The sequence below is a fragment of the Microcebus murinus genome, chromosome 7 (genome assembly GCF_040939455.1).
Source record: "Microcebus murinus isolate Inina chromosome 7, M.murinus_Inina_mat1.0, whole genome shotgun sequence".
NCBI lineage: Eukaryota > Metazoa > Chordata > Mammalia > Primates > Cheirogaleidae > Microcebus > Microcebus murinus.
In genome coordinates, this window is record NC_134110.1 from 17984547 (window position 1) to 18009254 (window position 24708).

At 35.2% G+C, this 24708-nt stretch overlaps 1 protein-coding gene across 11 annotated transcripts in view; it reads left to right on the top strand.

Moving 5' to 3' along the window:
- Positions 1-24708, top strand: part of TJP1 (tight junction protein 1) — a 227886-nt gene that overhangs the window by 171764 nt on the left and 31414 nt on the right. For all 11 annotated transcript variants that reach the window (XM_020289064.2, XM_020289065.2, XM_020289066.2 and 8 more), the window contains 6 exons: positions 1758-1861; positions 2737-2905; positions 3381-3528; positions 20238-20377; positions 21333-21438; positions 24165-24315. In XM_020289064.2, coding sequence (XP_020144653.2) covers positions 1758-1861; positions 2737-2905; positions 3381-3528; positions 20238-20377; positions 21333-21438; positions 24165-24315 — 818 coding nt within the window. The remainder of the gene's footprint in view (positions 1-1757; positions 1862-2736; positions 2906-3380; positions 3529-20237; positions 20378-21332; positions 21439-24164; positions 24316-24708) is intronic.

A 24708-nucleotide genomic window follows, 5' to 3' on the forward strand; every position in this document is an offset into this window, starting at 1 on the left:
CATCTCTTTTTCCTGTGCACAGTGTATGTCCTCACTTTCTAAACAGTATTCTTATCTATCCCAATCTGTCTTTCTCCACTGCCTCCACCCTTTTCGAAGCCTTTACCATCTCTTAAGTGGACACATGTGGTCTCATACCTGGTCTTTGGATCCTCTGTGATGCTTCTGTCTTATTCTTCAGCCTCTCTCGTCATTACTTCTCAGTCTCAGCTGCACTAGACTTACGACTTTATCAGACCTGCCAGGTTTTTTCCTTCATACCTTTTGGTGCATTTGTTTTGAATCAGTTCTGTCCACACCCACCCCTCACACTCTTTCTCACACAATTATACCCTTCAGGTTTAGTTTCAGTATTTGTTACATAAAGTTTTAGCTTTAATATTTCTTCCTCAGGGAGGCCTTCTCTGACCCCCTGCTAGATAGAAAGCCTTGTATTTCTGCCATCTGAATCCTTTGTTGCACCTAGAATTGCCATGGTAACGTCTTTTTCTCCACAACCATGTAAGTTGCCAGAGTTTAGGGAACTGTCTCTCATTTGCTACCTTATCCATAGCACCTGGTACATAGTTGTTATCTACCTAATGAAATATTTGGAATAAATAAATAAACTCATATATGAGGAATATTTTGTGATCATCTCTGTAATGGTCATTTATAAGTTTTTAATCTTGAAAAAGAAAGTTTTTTAATCAATACTGTATTCCTTTATGATATAATGACCATTTACAAAGCACACATAGTTGACTGCCTGCTGAGTTTCTTGCCTAGATCTCCTAAAAAATCATTTTCTTTTTTTTTTTTAATCCTGATTCTATTCCTTCTTGTGAGCACTCTATATATTTGCCTTAAGTTAAACTGTAACTCTGATGGAACTTTTAGATGCTTGAACAGCAAGTTTGCTAACCTATCCTACATTAAAAACAATTTTCTGTTTTCCATCTTGGTTTTTTGTTTTTGTTTTTAACGTAGTAAGACTCTCTCCTCACAGAACCAGTTACAGTACTTTCTATATTAACATTATACTGATAGTTGTAGTGACTGGTCTTGTTTTTTAAAAAATATGTTTTCCACAGCTGTTGTAAGAACCTGAGCAGTTCTCTGGACTCTCCTGGTAACTTCCTCAACTTTGTTCCCTCAGCCACAGATACAATTAATGTGGCCTCACTCTTGGATACTTTGTTGGGTGTATAAAGGAAAGGATTGGCATTGTAACTCTTGCTCACATCTTCTTGGCTAGTTGTAAGCCTTTGAGTTACTATTATACATAGTGTATGCTAATACTCTGAGTATGTCTCTCCCAGTGTCAGAGGTGTGTAGGAACACACATATTTTTGCTCTAGAAGCTGGGAAAAACAAAAGTATATGCTTGATAACAGTCATCAGTAAAATTATCAATCTTTTCAAAGTTTTTTAAGCTTCACATGATTTACCATTTAGAATTATATTCCTTAAATGTTCTGAGAAGCTGGTGTATCAATCTATGATCAGAAATAAACGATGTTCTTGTAAGGGTTTTCTCCCTTTCAGTAAAATGGGAACACAGTATGTCAGTCTTTTGTTTGAACCACACACTTTCACTTTGCTTTCATGTTGATGTTGCAAATTTTTTGCTAATTAGAGGGAATGTTTTATTTGCAGGCCAAGAATAATTTGTTATTATTGATTATACTTAAAAACTCTCTTTATGCAGTGATTCTTAAACTTAAATGTCTCAGGATTTTACACTAAAGACATTTAAATATATTATATTATTTCAGAATATGGTCTTCGATTGGCCAGCCATATATTTGTGAAGGAAATTTCACAAGATAGTTTGGCAGCAAGAGATGGCAATATTCAAGAAGGTGATGTTGTATTGAAGGTATAGTCATATTCTTACATTTTAATGAACTAAAAAGAAACAAGTTCTAGAGTCACCATATATATAGCCTCTGCTCTTGTTTGATTCTATTTTTCCAGAGAATTAAAAATCAGGGCCAAGTGCAGTGGCTCACACTTGTAATACCAGCAGTTTGGGAGGCCTAGGCAGGAGAATCACTTGAGCCCAGGAGTTCAAGACCAGCCTGGGCAACATAATAAGACCCCATCTGTGTGTGTGTGTTGATTTGCACCTATATAGTTCCAGCTACTTGGGAGGCTGAGCTGGAGTATCACTTGAGCCAGGAAGTTTGAGGTTGCAGTGAGCTGTGATCATGCCACTGCGCTTTACTCTGGACAACAGAGTGAGACCATGTCTCAAAAAAAAAAAAAAATCATTAGGGGAGAAGAATGTAAATTGCCCTTGTGCATTATTACATATCAACACAGATACTTTAGGTAGTATAGGGTCATCCCAAGAGTATCAGTTGCTTCAGATGTGTATTATTCACCAGCAGGAGCTACTTTGTAGATAGATACTGACTGTTCTTATACATAGGGGTTTGATAATTGCTCCAGATGTTATTGGAATGTTTATTTTATTAGTTTGCTTATAAGTAATAGAATATGACAGGCTTTTGGGGAGGAGTTAGGGGATGATAATTTGGATTTTTATGACAGCAACAGTGTAGTAAAGATTTTTTCATTTCAGGAAGGTGGAATAGGTTGATCTTTTAGAAAAGTGTAAAGGGAATAATATTTTGGTTCTTTCAGCAAACCGAAGAGTAGTTTTGGATGTTCCTGTTTATAACAGACTAAGTTAACATTTATATTTTGTTTGTCATATACTTTTAACCTATAGTTTATTTTCTGTTGCAGATAAATGGTACTGTGACAGAAAATATGTCACTGACAGATGCAAAGACATTGATAGAAAGGTCTAAAGGCAAGTTAAAAATGGTAGTTCAAAGAGATGAACGGGCTACCCTATTGAACGTTCCTGATCTTTCTGACAGTATCCACTCTGCTAATGCATCTGAGAGAGATGGTAAGTACGATTCTGTCTGGAAAGTCCCTCTAAGTCAGCGGTCTCCAACCTTTTTGGCACCAGGGACCGGTTTCATGGAAAACAGTTTTTCCACAGATAGGGGTGGGAGAGGGTGGGGAAGGGTGAGAGGGAGTGCAGGGGAGCTCATGTGGTGATGTGCAGCCCGGTTCCTAACAGGTTGCAGCCTGGGGGTTGGAGACCGCAGCTCTCAGTGACCTATTTCTTAAAGTACTAGGAAGACTAGACATCTTTAAGTCAAGTGATAGTTTTCTATAAGCCATAATCTTGAAGATCTAAAAATTACATGTATTTTTCCTGTAGGTAACTCACCACTATTGATTTGGTCACTGACTGATAAAATTAATACTTAAATCTGCCATTTTATATGAAATTCTACTTACTAGCTTATCTCCATTATCTTTGGCATACCTTAACCTTTTTGTGGAAAAATAAATAGTACCCTTTTATTTAACAGACATTTCAGAAATTCAGTCACTAGCATCAGATCATTCTGGTCGATCACACGACAGGCCTCCCCGCCGCAGCCGGTCGCGGTCTCCTGACCAGCGCTCAGAGCCTTCTGATCATTCCAGACACTCTCCACAGCAGCCCAGCAATGGCAGGTAAGAAGCACTCTGTTGTTTAAAATAAAATGTTTATATTTGCTTGATACATGTATGTGGAATTACAAATAAAATTAGAAGATAGATTTTCTTTTGATTAGGTCTGTTTTTCTTTCTCACTTTGGACTTTTTTTTTTTTTTATCTAGAATAACAGAGGGCAGTCAAACTTTTTTCTTAAAGGGCCAGACAGTCTCTGTCACTACTTAACTGCAAAACAGCCATAGACAATATGTAAATGAATGGGCATGCTGTATTTCCATAAAATTGTATGCACAAAAACAGTTGGTCCACAGCTGTAGTATTGAGTTAGAAAATTAGAAGATACTTCAGGAATCTGCTTGGGAAGGTGAACTGTTATAGAAGTTCTTTAATGAACACATTAACCTGGACTTTGTTTCCCCTTTTAAAAATACATTATCTGGGTATTTATGCCAAAGAATCTGGTGTAACCTACTTGAGTTTATCTTGTCTTTGGGGTCACATATACATTTGAGAATCTGGAGAAAATTATGCTTCTCTCTAGAAAGAGGCACATGTGTACATATACATGCAGCAGTTTGCATTCAAATTTCTGGAGATTCCTAGGGCTCTGTAGGCCACAGCTGACTTACAGTTAACTATAATCCATATGGAGATCTGGAGGCACTTTTAAAATGTGGACCCAGAGCCGAAGGGACAGTTTAGGAGAAAAGGGAACTCTTATACATTGTTGATGGGAATGTAAATTGCTATGGTCATTATGGATCACAATATAGAGGTTCTTCTAAAAATTAAAAATAGAATTACCACATGATCCTACAGTCCCACTTCTGAGTATATAGCCAAGGAGATAAAATCACTGTCTCAGAGATGTATATACTCCCATGCTTTTGTTGCAACATTATTCATAATAGTGAAGATATGAAATCTACCTAGGTATCCATCTACAGAGGAATGGATAAAGAAAATGTGTGTTGTTTTCATATATATACACACACACAATGAAATGTTAATTCATTCTTAGAAAAGAAGGAAATGCTGTCATTTGCAACAACATGAATGAATGAACCTCAAGAATATTATGCTAAGTGGAATAAGCCAGACACAGAAAGACAAATTCTGTGTGATCTCACTTAAATGTGGAATTTTTAAAAGTTGAACTCATAGAAACAGTAAAATGGTGGTTATCAAGGGTAGGGGTAAATGGGGAGATATTGGACAAAGGGTACAAAGTGCCAGTAGTAAGATGAGTAAATTCTGGAGACCTGACGTACATTGTGGTGACTGCAGTTAATACTAATGTATTCTATACTTGAAATTTTCTAAGAGAATAGATCTTCAGCGTTCTGATCACACAAAGGAAGGTAACTGTGAGGTGATGGATGTGCTTATGGCCATCATTTCATAATGTATATGTATATCAAAATGTCACGTATGCTGTAAATACATGCAATGTTTGTTAATTACACCTCAGTAAAGCTAGAAAGAAAAAGTAAATTTGAGTCTATAGCTGAAGAGACGATTTAAGACTAGAGATGTTGATTTAGGACTCACCTGCATAGAGGTGTCAGCAGAATCCATAGAAGTCTCTAATTTCCCCAAGACAAACAATTTGAAGAGAAGACCAAGAACTGAACTACAGGGAGCACATTGCTTTAGGAAGGGGAGGCAGAGGAGAAGTAAATGGAGAGAGTAGTAACTAGACAGGAGAGAGATTGGTTTTGAAGTTCGTTAAAATTGATAGTGATACACTTGTTAAAACTGTATACTCACCAAGGTGTTTGGCTTTCTACTAAAATGGGAGCTAGTAAGAGAACAGGATAACTTGTAATAGCTATAAGTGTGGTTGCTATTATTATGTCCACTGTAGTTTTCTGATATTTGTTAAAGTTACTATTTCTAAATTTCAAACTTAGATTTCTAAAGTGTATCAATTCTCGTCTTTATTTTAAGGTTGTAATGATTTTTGAAAGAAATATTTTGGTATGTCACAAGAAAAATTGGCTTATTACCTTTTAACTGATGATTATTTTTAACTGCTACAGGTTAATATGTTAATTAAAAAATTCTCCCTAACACAGCATAGATGTTATCAGGAAAAAGGTTGCTGCCACAACACATGCTTAGTGATATAACTAACACCTTTGATGATTCATGGAAACAGCTATAATGTTAACGCATTTCTCTCAACTAGAAACTATGCTTATATCAAGTAATTTGGACAAGAAATGTTAATCAAAAATCTCAAAATTGTGGCCATTTGTTGTGATTGTAAGCACATTCTAAATCTTAGAAAGTTCTTTGTGATATCTACTTTTCTTATTTAGCTGTAACTTTGACTTAAAAGTTGAGTTTGGTTTTTTTAAATTAACTGTCTTCATGTTATATCGGTGTGTTTTACTTTTTTTTAGGAACCTTAAGTATTCTCATGGGTAACACCAATTATATGAAAACTTTTAAAAATATAGAATCCTGGGGCCTGCTCTCAGTTCATCTGAGATAGAGGCAGGGAATACAGTTGACACTTAAACAACTCAGCAGTTAGTGGCACCAACCCTACCCTCCAGCCCCCACATGCAGTCAAAAATCCATGTGTAACTTTCAACTCCCACAAAACTACTAATAGCCTACTGTTGACTGAAAGCCTAACCAGTGGCATAACATGTACTGTGTATATTATGTGAATTATACTGTATTTTTACAATAAAGTAAGCTAGCGAGAAGAAAAAGTTAAGAAAATCATAAGGAAGAGAAAATATATTTATTATTCATTAAGTGGAAGTGGATCATCATAAATATATTCATCCTCATCATTTCATGTTGAGTAGGCAGAGGAGGAGGAAGAGAAAGAGGAAGAGCTGTTCTTGCTGTCTCAGGGGTGGCATATAGTGGGAGAAAATATGTGTATAAGTGGACTTGCACAGTTCAAATCCATGTTGTTCAAGGGTCAGCTGTACTATCTTTTAAAGCTCCCGGTATCTTTCTCTTCTATGTGCTACCAGCTTTGGGAATTACTGGTTAGAAAGTATAGCATAAAAAAGAAAAGATAGGGCCGGGCGCGGTGGCTCACGCCTGTAATCCTAGCTCTCTGGGAGGCCGAGGCGGGCGGATTGCTCGAGGTCGGGAGTTCAAAACCAGCCTGAGCAAGAGCGAGACCCCGTCTCTACTATAAATAGAAAGAAACTAATTGGCCAACTAATATATATAGAAAAAATTAGCCGGGCATGGTGGCGCATGCCTGTAGTCCCAGCTACTTGGGAGGCTGAGACAGAAGGATCGCTTGAGCCCAGGAGTCTGAGGTTGCTGTGAGCTAGGTTGACGCCACGGCACTCACTCTAGCCTAGGCAACAAAGTGAGACTCTGTCTCAAAAAAAAAAAAAAAGAAAAGATAGTATTATACTTCAATTGCAGAAGAACGAAAGTCTGAATTCTTTCCACGTTTTTGTGGTAAGAATTTAATGCCTGAAAATTCAGTATCCCGCCTAATTAAAAGTTTCATATCTCCTCTAATGTTAATTTTTAAATTTGTATAAATGTGGAGTTTTAATTTAGAGGATGCATTTTTTTTTTCTTTTTTTTTTTTTTTTGAGACAGAGTCTCACTTTGTTGTCCAGGCTAGAGTGAGTGCCGTGGCGTCAGCCTAGCTCACAGCAACCTCAAACTCCTGGGCTCAAGCGATCCTCCTGCCTCAGCCTCCCGAGTAGCTGGGACTACAGGCATGCGCCACCATGCCCGGCTAATTTTTTTATATATATATCAGTTGGCCAATTAATTTCTTTCTATTTATAGTAGAGACGGGGTCTCGCTCTTGCTCAGGCTGGTTTTGAACTCCTGACCTTGAGCAATCCGCCCGCCTCGGCCTCCCAAGAGCTAGGATTACAGGCGTGAGCCACAGCGCCCGGCCTAGAGGATGCATTTTGATAAACAATTTTGATACAAGAGTAAAATGTTAGTATTAGAAAAGCACCAGTGTGACCTCCAGAGTCTTTTATTTTTGTTATTTACTTTTGATTGTATAAATATCTTTGTTTTACAAATGTTATTTAAATTTTATCGTTTAAAGAAGTGATATAAAACTGACTTGGTCTCTGTGAAAAAGGTTTACTTAAGTGTAAAAAAAAAAAAGTCTTGTCTTTGTAAACATTAGCTCTGTTCCATTGTTTTCCTAGATTTCTAAATAGTTTTAGGACATGACGTTATCTACTGAGAATAATCAAATCTTCATCTTCCTTTTGTTAGCAGCAATAGAATATAGCGATTTCTTTGGACTTCAGAGCCAGACTGCATGAGTTCAAGTCCCAGCTTGTCATTGTTTTTTTGTGTAGCCTTAACCTCTCTGGGTTTTAGCGTCCACATCTGCAGTAAAATAAACAGGTCATACATTACAAAGTTGTGAAAATTAAATCAGTTATTAGAATACCTGGCACATAATGTTTGTTGCTATTGTTATTATGGTGATTAGTAGTAGTAATGATAGTATTATGACTTAGAATTTCCAAATGTGCTTTCACATCTGCTCATATTTAACTATTTCTGAGAAGATTTCCTCATTCTGTAGTTAAGTAAACTAAAATTGAGAGGGTGTGATAAAGTCCAGGGTTACATAGTTGATATGGGATTGGGCCAGGATTAAAACTCTTGGTCTTTTGACTCATGTCTTTGACCTTAATAGTATAGAGAAAGGAAGATAGTAACTCAATTGCTACTTTATCTTCAGGGAACAAAAATCTTTTGTTGTCATGACCTACTTATGTTCCTCTGTGTGGTATTCTTAGAGAGCAAACATATGGAGAGAATTCTGAGAAAAACACATGAGCTTATTCTTCATTATAATTAGATGAACAAAGTACCCTCACTATTATCTAGAACAGGGATTGGGACACTACAGCCTGAGGGCCAAATCCAGCCTGCTGGCTAGTTTTGTAAATAAAGTTTTATTGGAAACCCATCCTACAATGGCATGATTGAGAAGTTACAACAGAGACTGTATGGCCAAAGGAGTCATTTACAGAAAAAGTTCGACAATCCCTGGTCCAGAATGTTAAAAATAGCTTTGTTTTTAAATTAAAAAACAATATATGCATAGGGAAAATTATGACAGTGATTTTCTTATACCTTGATGTATGTGTTGCTGGGCTTGTTTGCTTTGTTTTATATTTTATTCATTATGGTTTCATAGCCCACCCTGGGCCAAGACTTGCACTGTAGGATTTGGGATGCTGAGAGAATCCACAGTTGATGGTGGCATTGCTACTTGGTGATCACTGAGTGGGTACCACTGAAAAGGTATTACTGTAGTCCCTACAGAACTACAGAATATTTTATTTGTAGGGTATGTTCTAAGCCTCTCCTTGGTTGTATTGTATTCTCCCTAGTATTTACAGTTATTTTAACACATCCGTCTTAAGACTTTTTCCCTTAGGGGAACAATGTGTGTTTACTTTTTTTGTTCTGCCCTGTAAACTTTTATAAAAATGACTATGATTCTATTGATTAATCATAAGCAGGTACGATATTGAAAAACTATTACAGTAAAAGCTCTAACGAATAGGATAAAGTTGAATTGTGGAAAATTTAGATTGTCAAGATTTACATTTTGTTTTACTTAGACCCACTCATTCCATGAAACTGATAAAGTTCATCTAAGGCCTCAGCTGTTGTGTAAAGTTTTTAAGGAATGTGTTATAACAAATAGAAAATCAGTCAACGGATATATTTAGCATATCTGTTTTATGAAAATGGTCGCTTCTGAAGAACTTGAAAGCAGTGTTTTCAAAAGGTTGGAACTTTGTAACAATTTTAAATATTTTCTTTATTCATTGTTTGTTCCTCCTGAGAGGAATACCTCCACTAAATTCTGATGTGGCTTGTGATACAGCAAATACATGATAGTAAAGTTGAATTTAATAAATCAGAAATTTTGAGCCTAAATTCAAGTGTTCAGATTACATATTTGGGATCAAAACCTCTTACCTATATAATCCACCTGTATCATCAGAGTTTTCTAAGAGTGCCAATTAAGTCCTTTTATGTATGCACGTAAAGCCTATAATGTACAGTCATGCATCACTTAACAATGAGGATACATTCTGAGAAATGTGGTTATTAGGTGATTTCATCATTTCAATGACAATGGAGCCTAGTACATACCTAGGCTATATTATACAGCCTATTGCTTCTAGGCTACAAACCTGTACAGTATGTTACTATACTGAATACTATAAGCAGTTATAACACTGTCTTAAGTGTTTGTGTATCTATACATACAAAAGGTACTTTATTGGCATCTTACGGGACCACTGTCATGTATGTGGTCCCTCATTGACTAAAACATTATGTGATGCATGACTTTTTCTACTTAAATTCCTTAGAGAAGTCTTGGCTTTTAAATTAAAGATTTGTTTTTTTTATTTACACATCTTACTCTGTTACCTTTTGTAATTGTTTTCTTTGACATTAGAGAGCTATAAATATTTTTTCATCCTGTTACATGTAGTTTCTTTCAAATATTGCTTAGTTTTCTCTGGAACATATTAAGGTTGAGTATCCCTAATTTGAGAGTTCAAAATCCAAAGTGCTTGAAAATCCAAAGCTTTTTGAGCACCAACATGACCCTTAATGGAAATGCCCATTGGAGCGTTTTGGATTTTGGATTTTCAAGTTAGTTCCATTCAACTGGTAAGCATAATGCATGTATTTCAAAATTTGAAACCACTTCTGGTCCCAAGCTTTTCAGATAAGGGATCCTCAACTTGTATAACTTTGCCAGTAGGCTAAATTGTTGAAACATACTAATATATCAATTGAACATTTCTTTTTACTTTTTTAAAATGTGGAGAAGTGACCGTCTTTTGACTGATAAATTTCAGGTTTTATTTACCAGTCTTTGGTTTTAGTAGTTCACCTAAATAAAACAGGTTTCATACCTCCAATTAGATAAGTGCCTTATTCTAAATAAAAATTATATAGGATGCTATTGGTAATTGACACGGTGTAGATAGTACTAAATTTTCTTTTTTAGACAATCATGAAGTCCTTTACTTTATTTTCTTTTTTCTGTTTCCCCTTTATCTATGAAAGATAGAAATGGCACCAGATAGAAGAATACTTGCATTAAGTATCTCAATGAAGTTAATCAACTAATTGATGACTTCCTTCTGATGACTCCTGTGCCTTAAAACAGCAGTACCCAGCCTTTTTGGCATCAGGGACCAGTTTCATCAAAGACAGAGTTCTGTGGACCAGGTTGGAGGGGAGGAGGCGGAGCTCAGGCTGTGGGGAGTGGCTGTAAATACAGATGAAGCTTTGCACTCTGGGCTGCTCACCTCCTTCTGTGTGGCCTGGTTCCTAATAGGCCACAGACCAGTACCAGTCCATGACCCAGGGGTTGGTGACTGTAGCCTTAAAACTTGTAACTAATTCAGTTGGTTTTGAGTGACCAACAGGTGGCTCAGTGAATGTTTTATAGTGAAGGTTGAAAGATTTTACCAGTAATTTGGACATTACCTTGCTAGTTCTTCTTTTGCCAAATATTTATTGGTATCACATGTATGTTATCAGTGTATGATTATAAATACCCTGAACAATCTAGGCAAGATCCCTGCTATCATAGAGCTTACATCCAAATGAAGAAAGCAGATAAATATGTTTGAAAATATGAAAAAGTAATTTCCATTAGTGGTAAAAGCTATGAAGAATGTCAGGGTGGTGTGATACTGAAGTGTGAGGGCACAATATTAGATAACGTGCTCAGGGAAGAAGCCTTCTCTAAGGTCACTTCATCTTGAAATGGATAAGAAAGAGCCAGCTGGATGAAGGCCATTCTGGAATAATACATAGTGTGTGCTGTTCCTGAGATGGAAACACTCTCAGCCTTTTAGAAGAACAGCAAAATAGCCTGGGTGGCTGATCACAAGAGCAGAGGAGAGAGTGATTTGGAGTTCCAAGAAGTGATTTTTTCTTTTTTTTTTGTAACCAGAAGATTGTTGGGTTAAGGAGAATGTAAACTTCTTTTTTTAATGTTATTACTTGGAATGTTACTAAATGCTTTTTTGCTAAGATATTTTATCTAACATTTTCGAGTGAGTGGACTATGGATGACTGATTTGAACTTTTGTGAACCAACTGCTATATTCAATTTTCAGGTTTTTATACTAGATTGAAATTCCAGTCTGTGGCTTTTTTTTAAAAATATGTCTTATGAGGGGCCAGACATGCGAAGATTATAGTTGATATACTTTTCTTCTAGTTAATGGCAACCCAAGTACAGTAATGGTATGTTCAGTGATTACTGACAAATTTTAACCCCTAAGGAGATCATGAATTTAATGGCAGAAAGTCAGGCTTAAATATTATATCTTATATCCATCATTTAAAAAGTAAAAGTATAAATTTTGTTTACCAACTGAGAATTGTACTTCAACAAGTACAATATAAACATAAAACATGAAATTTAAAAACAGACTTTCACTTCTTTGTATATATAAAAGTAGTAAATGTATGAAAACCCTTATTTCCAGATTTTAGAAATGTAGGACAATCCTCTGTTGCCTTTGAGAGAATCTTAGTAAATAAGAGGATTATCGTGACGTTGGTCTCCAGCTATAAAATCCACCAAATATACCACACAATCCAAGGGCTGTTTTACTCTAAATATTAATCAAAGTACAGAATTACCATTATACCTCCAGTGAAGGCCTAATGACAAAAAGTAAGAAAAAGGTCCTGCGTAGTCTTTCCTCATTTGTTTCTTATTTAAAAAATTGTCCCTTTCTGCAAAAGTTGCACTTTTTAAATAGCAGATCTGTTTTGCTTCTAATTTGAATAGACTACATTAGTCATAATAAGTGAACATGTTAAGATGAGAAGCTCTGTACAAAAGAATAAGCTCTATAAACACATGATTATTGTCTAAAAACCATGTCGAAATGTATGCAGATTTTTTTCAAAAGCATACACATGCACACATAAATATTTCTAGAAAATAGGTTACACATAAAGAACAATTTTACATTGTGAGAAATTAGCTTGCAAAGATGGCAAAGTGGGTTTAAGATAATTATTTTCCCTACCTTCTGGGAGTAATTCCTGGGCAACTCTTTTTACCTTTGTGCCCATGTACTAGCTCAGAATCTATCTCTTGCTTTCTTATGCCTAGAATTCTCTGTGTATCAGCACAGAGAGAGAGTTACTTTGTTAATTGCTATGAAGAAGGAACTTCAATGTGTAAATATCTGTTTCCATATAAAATTTAAAGAATTAATAATGATTGCAATATTCTGAGTAGTCTAGCTGTAGTGTATGTATTATGTATTTCTCTTATGTATTAGTTCTCCAGGCTGAACTCTTGTTAATGGCAAAGAACTGTGGAGAACGGTTAACTTAGATTCTTAGCATATTTCTATTAAAGGTGTTAGTACCTTGTTTTTGTTTTCAACCTAAATTACATTGCTCTTGCCTACCTTTGTGTAATAAAGGAACTTGAAAGGTATGTATGAATCAATTCTTGTGGGATAGGTCATTAGTTTGTAACAGGGAGTTAGCTTTAAAAAAGGATATTTTACTAGAGTGAATATTCTGTCTGTTTTCTATATTATGATTACTTTTTTTTTTTTTTTTTTTTTTGAGACAGAGTCTCACTTTGTTGCCCAGGCTAGAGTGAGTGCCATGGCGTCAGCCTAGCTCACAGCAACCTCAAACTCCTGGGCTCGAGTGATCCTTCTGCCTCAGCCTCCCGGGTAGCTGGGACTACAGGCATGCGCCACCATGCCCGGCTAATTTTTTTTTTTATATATATATCAGTTGGCCAATTAATTTCTTTCTATTTATAGTAGAGACAGGGTCTCGCTCTTGCTCAGGCTGGTTTCGAACTCCTGACCTTGAGCAATCCGCCCGCCTCGGCCTCCCAAGAGCTAGGATTACAGGCGTGAGCCACAGCGCCCGGCCTTATTATGATTACTTTTTAAATAGGCATAACCAGTTAATTGGGAAGGTGTTTGAGTGCTGGAAGTATGAGGAAAAGCATCATGAATGGGTGACCTCTGGCGTATCTTACCTGTCAGACTCTAATTAGGAGACAGGAAGCAGTTTTTTTGAACAGAGGAAATTTAATGTAAAGAAATTAGACTTAATAGGGTTTGGAGTAATGAGGGATTGGCTAGTAAGAAGTAAGCAGAACTCTAAATAATGTAAAAACTATAGATAGTAAGGAACAGCTGCTGCCCCTGCTGCTGAGATAGTGCCAAAGGAAGAGGCTCCCTCACCCATCCCCAGGCTGAGATCCAGGCTTTCTTAGCAAGTGAACAACTATAGCTCACTGAGTGGCAGAGAATTTGCTGTGATGTGTCACCAGATGAACTTGCACGATATTTGCACTCTAAAGTGCTGTGGAGGTATGTCATCAGATTTTGCACTACAAAACCTTATGAGAGAGTCTCTGGGGCAAGCTGCTGGCCAGTGAGTACTTTGCATGCTGTGCACTGCAGGAGCATGCTGGGCGAGTGCACCCTCCTGCAGTGTCTCTCCAGGTCCCTCTGCCGCCTGTCCTCTCCCTGCACTAAATGGCCCCAGATAGTTGTGTTTTTACACCTGAATTTTTTCATTTAAACAACCTATAAATACTCCTTGCTGATCTGATTGTGTGTGTGTTAATCTGTTGCCCTGTTCACATAACTGATGAGGTAAGACTTAAAGCTCTGTTTACAATGAGCTTATTTTTCTAAAATATAAAAACCATCTTCAGAGATTCCCTCCTACTCCATCTTTGTCTGACAACTGTCTTTTTTATAAGGCTTTTAACCAAATAAATGGATCATCACCCTTAAATTGATATGTGTAAGTTAAAAAATTCAAAAAACAAAACCTGTCTTCTTACCATTCTGGGGGAAATCAAAAATGTCCTTAAGTGGGTACCTTAGAATGCCTGAAGTTTTCTTTTAGGCTAGTTAGGAGTCAGAGTATGGTAGGTAAATGTGGGTCTGCCTCAGAACATAAATGGTTTTCATGTAAAGTCAACTTTCTTCATGATAGAAAAAAATTTTTTTAAAGCTTAAATATTTAAGAGCCATTAGGATAAGATAATATAAGGATTGTTTGGGGGAAATGTGTTTGCATTATCACAGTGTCACCAGTTTCTTTCAGTAATTGCCACTGAATCGTAGACCAGTTTCATGTGTGTAAATTCAGTTTTTGTCTTGACTTAGTGGTCATAATAGAACATTGCTCATAATAGAACATTTTAATGTTTGGAAAAGTTGGTTTTGTTTTATGTTGTAACTCTAGATCTTCATTGCCTATCACCATAGCTACTAGCCACATGTGGCTATTGAGCATTTGAAATGTGGCCAGTCCAAATTGAGATGTGTTGTAAATACATATTGAATTTTAAAAGCAGAGCACACAAAAAAGAATGTAAAATACCTCATTAATAATTTATATTTATTATATGAAAATAATTTATATTGATGATACAAATTAAATTTATTTATTTATATATTTTTTGAGATGAAGTCTCACTGTGCTGTTCAAGCTAGTCTCGAACACTTGGCCTCAAGAAATCCTCCTATCTCAGTTTTCCAAGTAGCTAGGACTGCAGGCATGTGCCACTGTGCCCAGCTAAATAAAATTTATAAATTGATTTCACCTTGTTTTAGTTAAATGGATTCTGGAAATTTTTTAATTACACAAGTGACTCATTTTATAATTCTCTTAAGCAGTGCTACTCTGGATCTTCATGTCTTATTGAATAATGTCTCCATCTTTTGGAACATAATGGAAGTACAAAAAAGGAGCAGAGTTTTCCACATAAGTGTATGAAAAACTTAATAGAATGGTGTGAGTTTCATCCATGTGAAATGTTATTTTTAAAGGCTGATTGCTTTTAAAGTCATAATAATTATATCACAGGGCAAAAAGGTAATAGATAGTGGGGTATAAAAATTAGCCAAAGATAAAAATACTAGCAGGAGTTTTGTGTGATATACAGAGTAAGAGTTCTACTTGCACAACAAATGACAAACTATTGGTTACTGAGGAGAGCATTTGAGTTAAAATATTATAGTTTTAAATTTTGGAAGCTTTTTTTCAGTTATAAGAAATAAATTGGAATTGTTTATCTTTTATAAGCAAATCGTTTACATTCTCATTGTTGCAGAACAATTTTAGAAATCTATAGAACTCTTAAAATTGTGTAGTTTTTTATTTCATTCTCTTTAAAATAATTTTACATTTATAATATATCATTTTTATTGTTTACTGCAAAGAATGCAGGGATAATTTGCTATTTTGCACTAACCTTTATAATCTGAGGAGCTTAACACAGTTTGGGGCTAGAGCTTAATTGCATTTATTTACACTTAGCTTATTGTGTTATTTTATTACCTAAGCAATGCCTAAAACTTTTGACCTTTTATGATTTAAGAGTAGCTTATCCTTATTTGAACTAAAAATTATGTTGGTTCTTTTTTCCCCCCAAAAAGACTACTTACATGTAGCTCATTACGTATATATAATTTAGAAGTAGAATACACCCCACAGAGTAGTTAAGTGAATGTGAAAATAGAAACTATAGAAAGTGCTTATATTTACTTCTTCAGGAGGAAAACATAGGAAGAAATCTTTCCTGATAAGAGATTGCTTAATAATATACATTAATAAAACCAAATTATTCGTTTAAAGTTAAACTTTATTTTTAAAATAATTCTGAATCTTTTCCCCAATCTTTACTTTATAAGTAATATATTAATATATTTTTATAAAAATTGAAATAGTAGGGATAAATCTAAAATTCCTCTCAGTTACTGTTTTGGCTACTTCTCCTTCCAAGCTGAACCACTATTGCCTGTTTGGTTATATCTGTCTAGGTTGGTTTTTACAAGAGGGGAGGTACAAACACATCTGTTTGTGTGAATATAGAGAGACAATCTTCTTATGCCTAAATGATGCCATCCCATATGTATTCTGTAATGTGAGCCTCCTAACTTCACATTTTGTTTTCAAGATATTTTCATGTCTGTACATATAGCTCTATTTCATTATAACTTATTTTAATATTTGTTTTCAATTTTGAAAACAATATACACGTATTAAATAAAATAGGCCAGGCACAGTTGCTCACACCTGTAATCCTTGCACTTTGGGAGACCAGGGTGGAAGGATCACTTGAGGCCAGGAGTTCAAGACCAGCCTGGGTAACATAACAAGACACCGTCTTTAAAAAAAAGTTCAAAGTTAACCAGGCAAGGTAGCATGCACCTGTAGTCCCAGCTACTTGGGAAGCTGAGACAAGAGGATCACTTGAGCCCAGGATTTGAGATTACAGAGAGCTATGATATGGCTACTGCATTCCAACCTGGGACATAGAGTGAGATAGGACCCTGTCTCATTAACTGGGAAAAAGAAGAAGAAGAAAGAACACATAAAATAGATCAAATCCACCAACGCCATTTTGCTCTCAGTTCCCACTCCTCTTGAATTAACCCTTTGCACTCGGATGGCAAGTGTGAATAATGTCGAGTGGATAATGAGAAAAAAGCGAGTGCGAAGGGTTAAGCCTTTCCCTATGCTTGTGCATCTTATATAGAATTTAGAGTTTTCTTAATAATTATAAAAGATCAGGCTCTGCAGTTATTCCTCAGCTAGATTATTTCAGTTGAAAAATACAAGGCGAACATCCTTCTGGTTTATGCTTTTTATAAGAAGCTTTCTATGTTTTGGACAGTCTGTAGGTTTTTGCCCGTGCAGACAACATTGCAGTAAATACTTTTGTCCCTGATTTCACATACTGTGCTGGCACTCTTTATTTCTAAAATGGTTAAAGAGCGTGTTTGTGTTATTGAAAATTTTTAACTGATAGTGCCAAATTACCTTCTAAAAGTAATGTGTAAGACTACACTTGTCTCTCAGAATCCCATGTTTAACAGTCTGATGGTTACAACTCCTTATTTTGAATTGACATTTTCCTTATTACTAGTGGAACAGAATATTTTTTCTTAAGATTATTGACCATTAGATTTCTTCCTCAGTAAATTACCTGGTTCATTTTTCTTGTTTTCTGTTAGGTTGTTTTTTTTGTTTGTTTGTTTGTATCAGTTAATAGTAGTGCTTTTGGCAAATGTTTTGCAAAGAGTTTTAGAATTTTTAATGTGCTTGTTACTGGCGTATTTTTTTCCTTTTCGTTTCCATCTGATTGTTGATGTAGGAAAAAAATCTGTTTTGTTTTTTTTTAATGTAGTTAAAATTCTCTTAATTCAGATAATTTCTTAGTGGTCTTTAATACTCATTAATTTTTTTCCCATTATCTCGAGCCATTATCTCATGATATTACCTGAGTCTTCAAAATGCAGGGTAAATAACAATAGTGTTGGCAGATACTATTGCACTTTTACTGATTTTGGTGTAAATACATTTAGTATTTAACTAAATAGGATGTTTGCTGTTAGTTTTAGAAAATAGTGTTTCATAATAATAATGCCTATTTATGGTTTTTATTAGGAATGACTGTGGAATTGTCTCAAATGCCTATTTGATATTAATCTTGTTTTCTATAATATTTGGATATAATAATGAATTATAAATGCCTAAAGTGGAACTAGCCTTGTATTCTTGAAATAACCCTGATAATAATCTAATACACTGCTATATCCCCCTTTAGCTGGTGTTTTATTTAGAATTTTTTCACTCCATTCATAATGAAAAATATCTATTTTCTCTCTTTTTACTGTCATTGTCAAGGTTTGAGTGTTAAGGTTCTGCTTGCCTCAGATTGCATTGCTGATGACTAGAATATTGATAATTGTGAAGATGGGCACATGGGGTTTTATGATACTGTTCTCTGTATATGTGTATGTTTGGAAATAATAAAGTTTAAAAAACTGAATTAGAAAGCTTTTTATATTTTTCTGTGGTCTAGGATAATTAAACAAGTTATTTTTCTGACATTGGGAGAACACAGCTATAAAACTATGTATACCTGATACTTTGTAAAATTAATTATAGATCATGATTTATCTTTTTGTTCAAGATATTTTTATCAGCTTTTTAAAGAAGTAAGTCTTGGTTCAACTTTCATAATTAGTATTATTCTTGGGAAACTATTGATGGACATTTACCTTTATTGTTTTTTTGTTCTCATAAAGACTGATATCAGAATGAATATTCTTTTATTATTATTTATTTATTTATTTAGAGACAGAATCTTATTCTGTTTCCCAGGCTGGAGTGCAGTGGTGCCATCATAGCTCACTGCAGCCTCAAATGCCTGAACTCAAGCAGTCCTCCTGCCTCAGCCTCCCAGAGTGCTGTGATTATAGACTTAAGCCATTGCTCCCGGCCTGAATATTCTTCTAAATGTCTTCTTCAGCACATATGTTAGTATATCTCCAGGGTAAACACTAGAAGTGGAATTACAGAGTACGACATATTTACATTTTCTGTTTCGATAAATCCTCATAGTTGTACACTTATTTTTATTTTATCATTATATGAGTGTCTGTTTTTCCATGTCCTCCTCTGCAGTTGATGTTATCATATGAAAGTTTCATATGGTGATATGGTGATTAGATGATTTCTAATTACTTTAATTTGCATTTCCTTAGTTACTAGTGAGGTTGAATGTGTTTGCGTATTTATTACCTATTTGTACATCCTTTTGGGGGAATTGCCTTTTCATAGTATCTGTTCATTTTTCTCTTGAGTTGTCTGATTGATAGTTATTTTTCTAAATATCAAATCTTTATATATGTTAGGTCAGTATATAGTTTTATATGTATATAACTCTTACTATTTATGTTTGGTCAAATTATATGAAATTGCTAATATTGAGCTGTTTGAACCAAAACCCCATATCATTTGGTTCAACACAATATGATGTTTTCCCAATTATTTGCATGTCTTTTAACTTTTATGTAATCACTTTTGTTGATATACTATGGCTTTCTGTACATTGAGTCTTAGTTTAAAAGGCCTTGCCTTTCCTACTAATAATATAAATGTTTAAAAACTTTTTGTTTAGGACCTTATTTCATCTGAAATCAACTTTTTAAAATTGATATGCATAGGGATTTAATTTTTCTAAATTTGTGGAAAGTTGTCCCAACACCATTTATTAAATATTAGTATTAATATGTTCTTTTTAAACAGTTTTACAATGCCACTTCCATAATAAAGTTTGCTCCTGTGGATATTAGGATATTATTCTTTTTCTTTCTTTCTTTCTTTCTTTCATTTTTTTTTTTTTTTTTTTTTGAGACAGGGTCTTGCTCTATTGCCCAGGTTAAAGTGCAGTGATGTCATTATAGCTCACTGCAACCTCAGACTTCTGGGCTTAAGCTCCCCTCCTGCCTCAGCCTCCCAAGTAGCTGGGACTACAGGTGCATGCCACCACACCCAGCAGATATTTTAAATATTTTGTAGAGACAGGGTCTTATTGTTGCCCAAGCTGGTTTCAAACTCCTGGGTGGGCTCAAGTGAGCCTCCCAAGGTGCTAGGATTATAGGTGTGAGCCACCATGCTTGGCCTATTTTCAATTTCATTACATTGATCTATTTGGTTTTCTTCCTATGGTAATGCTACTCTAGTTTTAATTACTAGGTTTTTATAATATTTGGATAACTGTTAGAGCAAATCCCTTGTCATTATTTTTTGAAGTTGTCTTGCCTTTTCTTATACTGTTCTCTTAAAAATTATTTCCAGAATCAATCTTATGCTCTTAATTTTTTATTTTAATGTATAGTCTCCGTAGCAGAGAGGAAGAGAGAATTTCTAAACCTGGGACTATCTCAACTCCTGTGAAGCATGCAGATGATCACACACCTAAAACAGTGGAAGAAGTTACAGTTGAAAGAAATGAGAAACAAACACCTACTCTTCCAGGTAAGCATAACAAATGCTAAGTTGAAAAAACATTTGCAGTCATACTAAAGTAATTATTAAGGTTTACAAAGGATTTTAAATATGGAGTTGTTAATCTTACCCATGTGTGAATTTTTCTACATATGGCTTACAGCATTTTCCTTATGATGGGAGGTTGGCATGGATCAGTAGCCTTTCATGAAGGTGCCTCTTTATTTTCCAGCTAGAAAAAATTCATGGTTAATAGCTACTAGCATTAGTAAGGTTCTCCAACATTGCTCATTAAAGAGAAACTTTAGAGATTGACTTCTAAAATTTAAAAAGTTATTTTACTTATTGAAAGCGTTTTCATAAACACTTTATAAAGTATACCTTTAAAGCTGTATATAAAGGCCAGACATAAGCATCTGCAAGATTCTAAGATCATTTGCCAGAAAGGCCTAGAGATTTTGTTTCTAATATCTCTCAGTTCCTCTTCTCAGATCTTCTGTTTTGCTCTGCTGGGTTAGTGGCAGGAATATGGATATTTAAAAACAAATTTTACCATAATGAAGAAAGGCAGCAACTTTCACAGTCTTAACAGAGAAATTTATGGATTTTCTCTTATATCTATCTTCTGTTACTCTTATCAAAAGAATAGATTTTTCAAATTCTAACAGCTGGGGCTATGGAAAGGACAGGTGGCCATGTAACAAACATAGTTGTTATAAAGACTTCAGAACTTATAACTGTAAGATGTATTCTAATACATATGGTATATATGCTCCTTGTCAGGCTCTCTGAACTTATTTTTGCTGTTGATTCTCATATATATATTCTCGTATATATATACACTATTAGATATATATATATATATAAATATATATATATTTAGTAGTCTTTTCATTGTTTGATTATTTCACTGGTGGTTGCTTACATAATTATTCCATGTTTTTATGAAGTGAGTCCTGCACAGTTTAAATTGTTTTCCCCTTAGAACCAAAGCCTGTGTATGCTCAAGTTGGGCAACCAGATGTGGATTTACCTGTCAGTCCATCTGATGGTGTCCTACCTAACTCGACTCATGAAGATGGAATTCTTCGGTAATGTGATTTCAAAGTTACGTGGTCTTCTTTGTCCGTTATTAAGCATTATTTAGAGTGAGAATTTAATTGCAAACCATAATGCGTATACTTTTTAAAATCTTGTATACCAGTTAATACTATAATTAGATTATTTCTTTTTTTATTTAGTGGTCTCTTATATACGGTAGAGTTGGAGATTAAAGAACAACAAAGAAACTTTTTGGATGTTTTCTTCTCACCACTATTCCCTAGCTTGGTTTTAGGTCAGGAATTACAAAAATAAAAAATTGGTTTCTGTTCAGACATCAGAATTTCCCCAATTTTCTAATGTCTTCACATTTAAAAAAAAAATCAGTGTTTCTCAATGTCAGCATTATTGACATTTTGTGCCAGATAATTGTTTATCATAGGGGCCTGTCCTATGTGTTGTGGTATGTTTAGCAGCATCCCTAGGCACTCAATCTGGGGTCCTCAGACTTTTTAAACAGGGGACCAGTTCACTGTCCCTCAGACCGTTGGAGGGCCGTTGGAGAGTGTGGTGCACATTCCACACATGTGCAGTGTGAGCCTGGGACTAGTCGGCTGCTAAGCAGAACAGGCAGCAGTGGCAAAAACACCCCGTGGGCCGGATAAATATCCTTGGTGGGCCGCATGTGGCCCGCGGGCCAGGCCCTTGTTTCCTGGAGACAAAATTGCCCATGGTTGAGAACCTGTTCTAAATTATTTAGCAACTCAAAAGTAAGTTTTTGTTATACCTTTTATTACTTTATATTTAATGCTTGGTAGAATTGAGATGCAAATTTCGTAAACAAATTCAAACTATGTTGATAATTAGATTAGTTTTTTGTTGCCTCCATGGTAAAAGGGACATGATATGAGTAATTGAAAATTGACAGATTTCCTCAGGTGGATTCGATCTGGAACCTCCCACTCTCATTTATTTTCTCTGCTGAAGAAAATTGGGTTGTTACATCAAAACCCAGCTAGTCAAAGAGAAATAGTTTCTGAAGTAGATGATGATTATATAAGTTTAAAATTGCACATTTTTAATATTAGGTAATTGGTAATTCAAACTTTTATAATATAAATTGTGAAGGTTAGGTCCTTTTCTTTTTCCTTGGGAATTGTGAGGAAGTTTTTGTAAGTCTTTAAGGTTTAGGAAACTTTAATGATAAGATTCCCTGGGAGATCTGCTTCCCTGGGAGAGCTCTGAAAAACAAATACCAAAGAGGATTTGAAGATGTGGGCAGGATTAGTAGCTGAGCCAGGAAAGGTTGGTTTTTCATTTAAATCCAGTGAATGGATTTGAGGCAGAAGTAGTCAGTCTACTTTTTTTACTTTTCAAAAGCCCAATTTTACTAAAGGGTGCAAACTGCACACAACTGTTGTTATTTGTTGAGTCACTTGAGCTTGATTGGTCAGGGTTAGAAGAGAGTTTCCAAGGACCTGGAGTTTTTGAGGAAATGTTTTAGAGAGCTATGTGCAGTTGGTTTAGGAGAGGAGTCTGTGAGAATGCTTTTGACTTGGTTGGAAAAGTAGGATACCACCATAACCAAGGGACTCAGACCATTTGTGATTAAGCTGGTAAATTATTTCAGGGAGAGACCAAGGATGCCACCAGCTCTCCAATGAGTGACCTTATTTAACCTGCAGGCTCTCAATTTTTTGTCTAGCTAATGTTTCAGGTCAGGAAACAGCATCAAAAATAAATATATTATAAATTCTAAAAGCTAAGGAGATCTTTAACTAGTTGGTTTAAAAGGACTGGAAATCTTTCCTCCCTCCATTCATTCATTTATTTGACTTGTATTTTTTTTATGATTTTCTGTTAGCTTCTAATAATTTGGTTATTATTAACTTAGTGAATTAAGAGAAAAGGGACTTTTTCTACACTTCGTCAGAATAGGTAAAATAGTGTATCTTGGCTAGGAATGTGGGGGTAGTTATGAAAACCTAGGAGGGAAATATAAAGAGTAATTTGGAATTATGATGTTTCTACCCAGCCATTCTTTTAAGGCATCCTTTGGTATTTGTTTTAGGAGTGTCTCAAGGTTTCAACACTACAGTGATGAGTACATGCACCAATTTCTTTCCATTCTCTCTCTAACAAGAAAGGGGCAGAGATTGGATATAGGGCTAATCCAGAAAGGCTGAATGATTATAAGGTTTTAAAATTCAAAGGGGCAGCAGAGTAAGTGAACTACTCTGTGAGCTATTACGAGAGTTTACCAACTGCAGTGTTTAAAAAATCACTATCTATTGGATGTAGAGATCACAATGCTTAGAGCCTAATTTTGACTCCATGGTATTAGGAAAGTTAGTCAATTTATGCTTATTTCTACCTTTATAAAAAACAGGACTTTGCATTTCTTCAATAGAGATGATATGGTATGAATTGGGGTGAAAAAAATGGAAGATTTTTTAGACATTGGGAATGTAGCATATATAGGCAAGACTCTGAGAGTTGAGAAAACGTTGTACAAAGTAATTTTATAAATTAGTTATGTAAATCAGTACTTACATATTAAATTTGGATATTCCAATACTTACTTTGTTAATCAGGAAATAAAGTGCTATGTAATCTGATTTTGAATTCTAACACTAAATTTTATTTACTGAATTAGTGGTGTGTGGAAACTTTTTCTGAAATGTTTATCTTTCTGAATGTGGTTTTCATTGTAGTAGTTTGCTACAACTTTTTAAGTTTCTCTTAACTGTTTCAAATGAAATACCTGTTTCAACAGGCCCAGCATGAAATTGGTAAAATTCAGAAAAGGAGATAGTGTGGGTTTGCGGCTGGCTGGAGGAAATGATGTTGGAATATTTGTAGCTGGTGTTCTAGAAGATAGCCCTGCAGCCAAAGAAGGCTTAGAGGAAGGTGACCAAATTCTCAGGGTATGTCAGTATTTTATCTTATGTGGGTTCAAAAGTACTTGAACCTCTAGAAAAAGATATCAGACACAACTGTTGTAATTAGATTGTAATCTATGTTTAGTCTCTTGAACTAATTAAACTTTCAAAGAGTCCATCAGGTCTAGCTTGTGCTGGACTTGTCACTTCCCTTTCCTGCATTAATATTAAATTGCTGTTACTGCTGTGTTACATTTTACTGTATAGTGTGATGTTTCATTTTACTCACTAGTGTTCATAGAAGCTGCAAGAAAATGTTTTATATTCCTATTCTTACCCTAGTATAATCTCTCTCAGGTAGTCTTTTAAAGTTCAACTAAACATTTGGACCGGCAAGACCCTGCCAGGGGTCACAACTTGCTAGCAAGCAGCATTAGG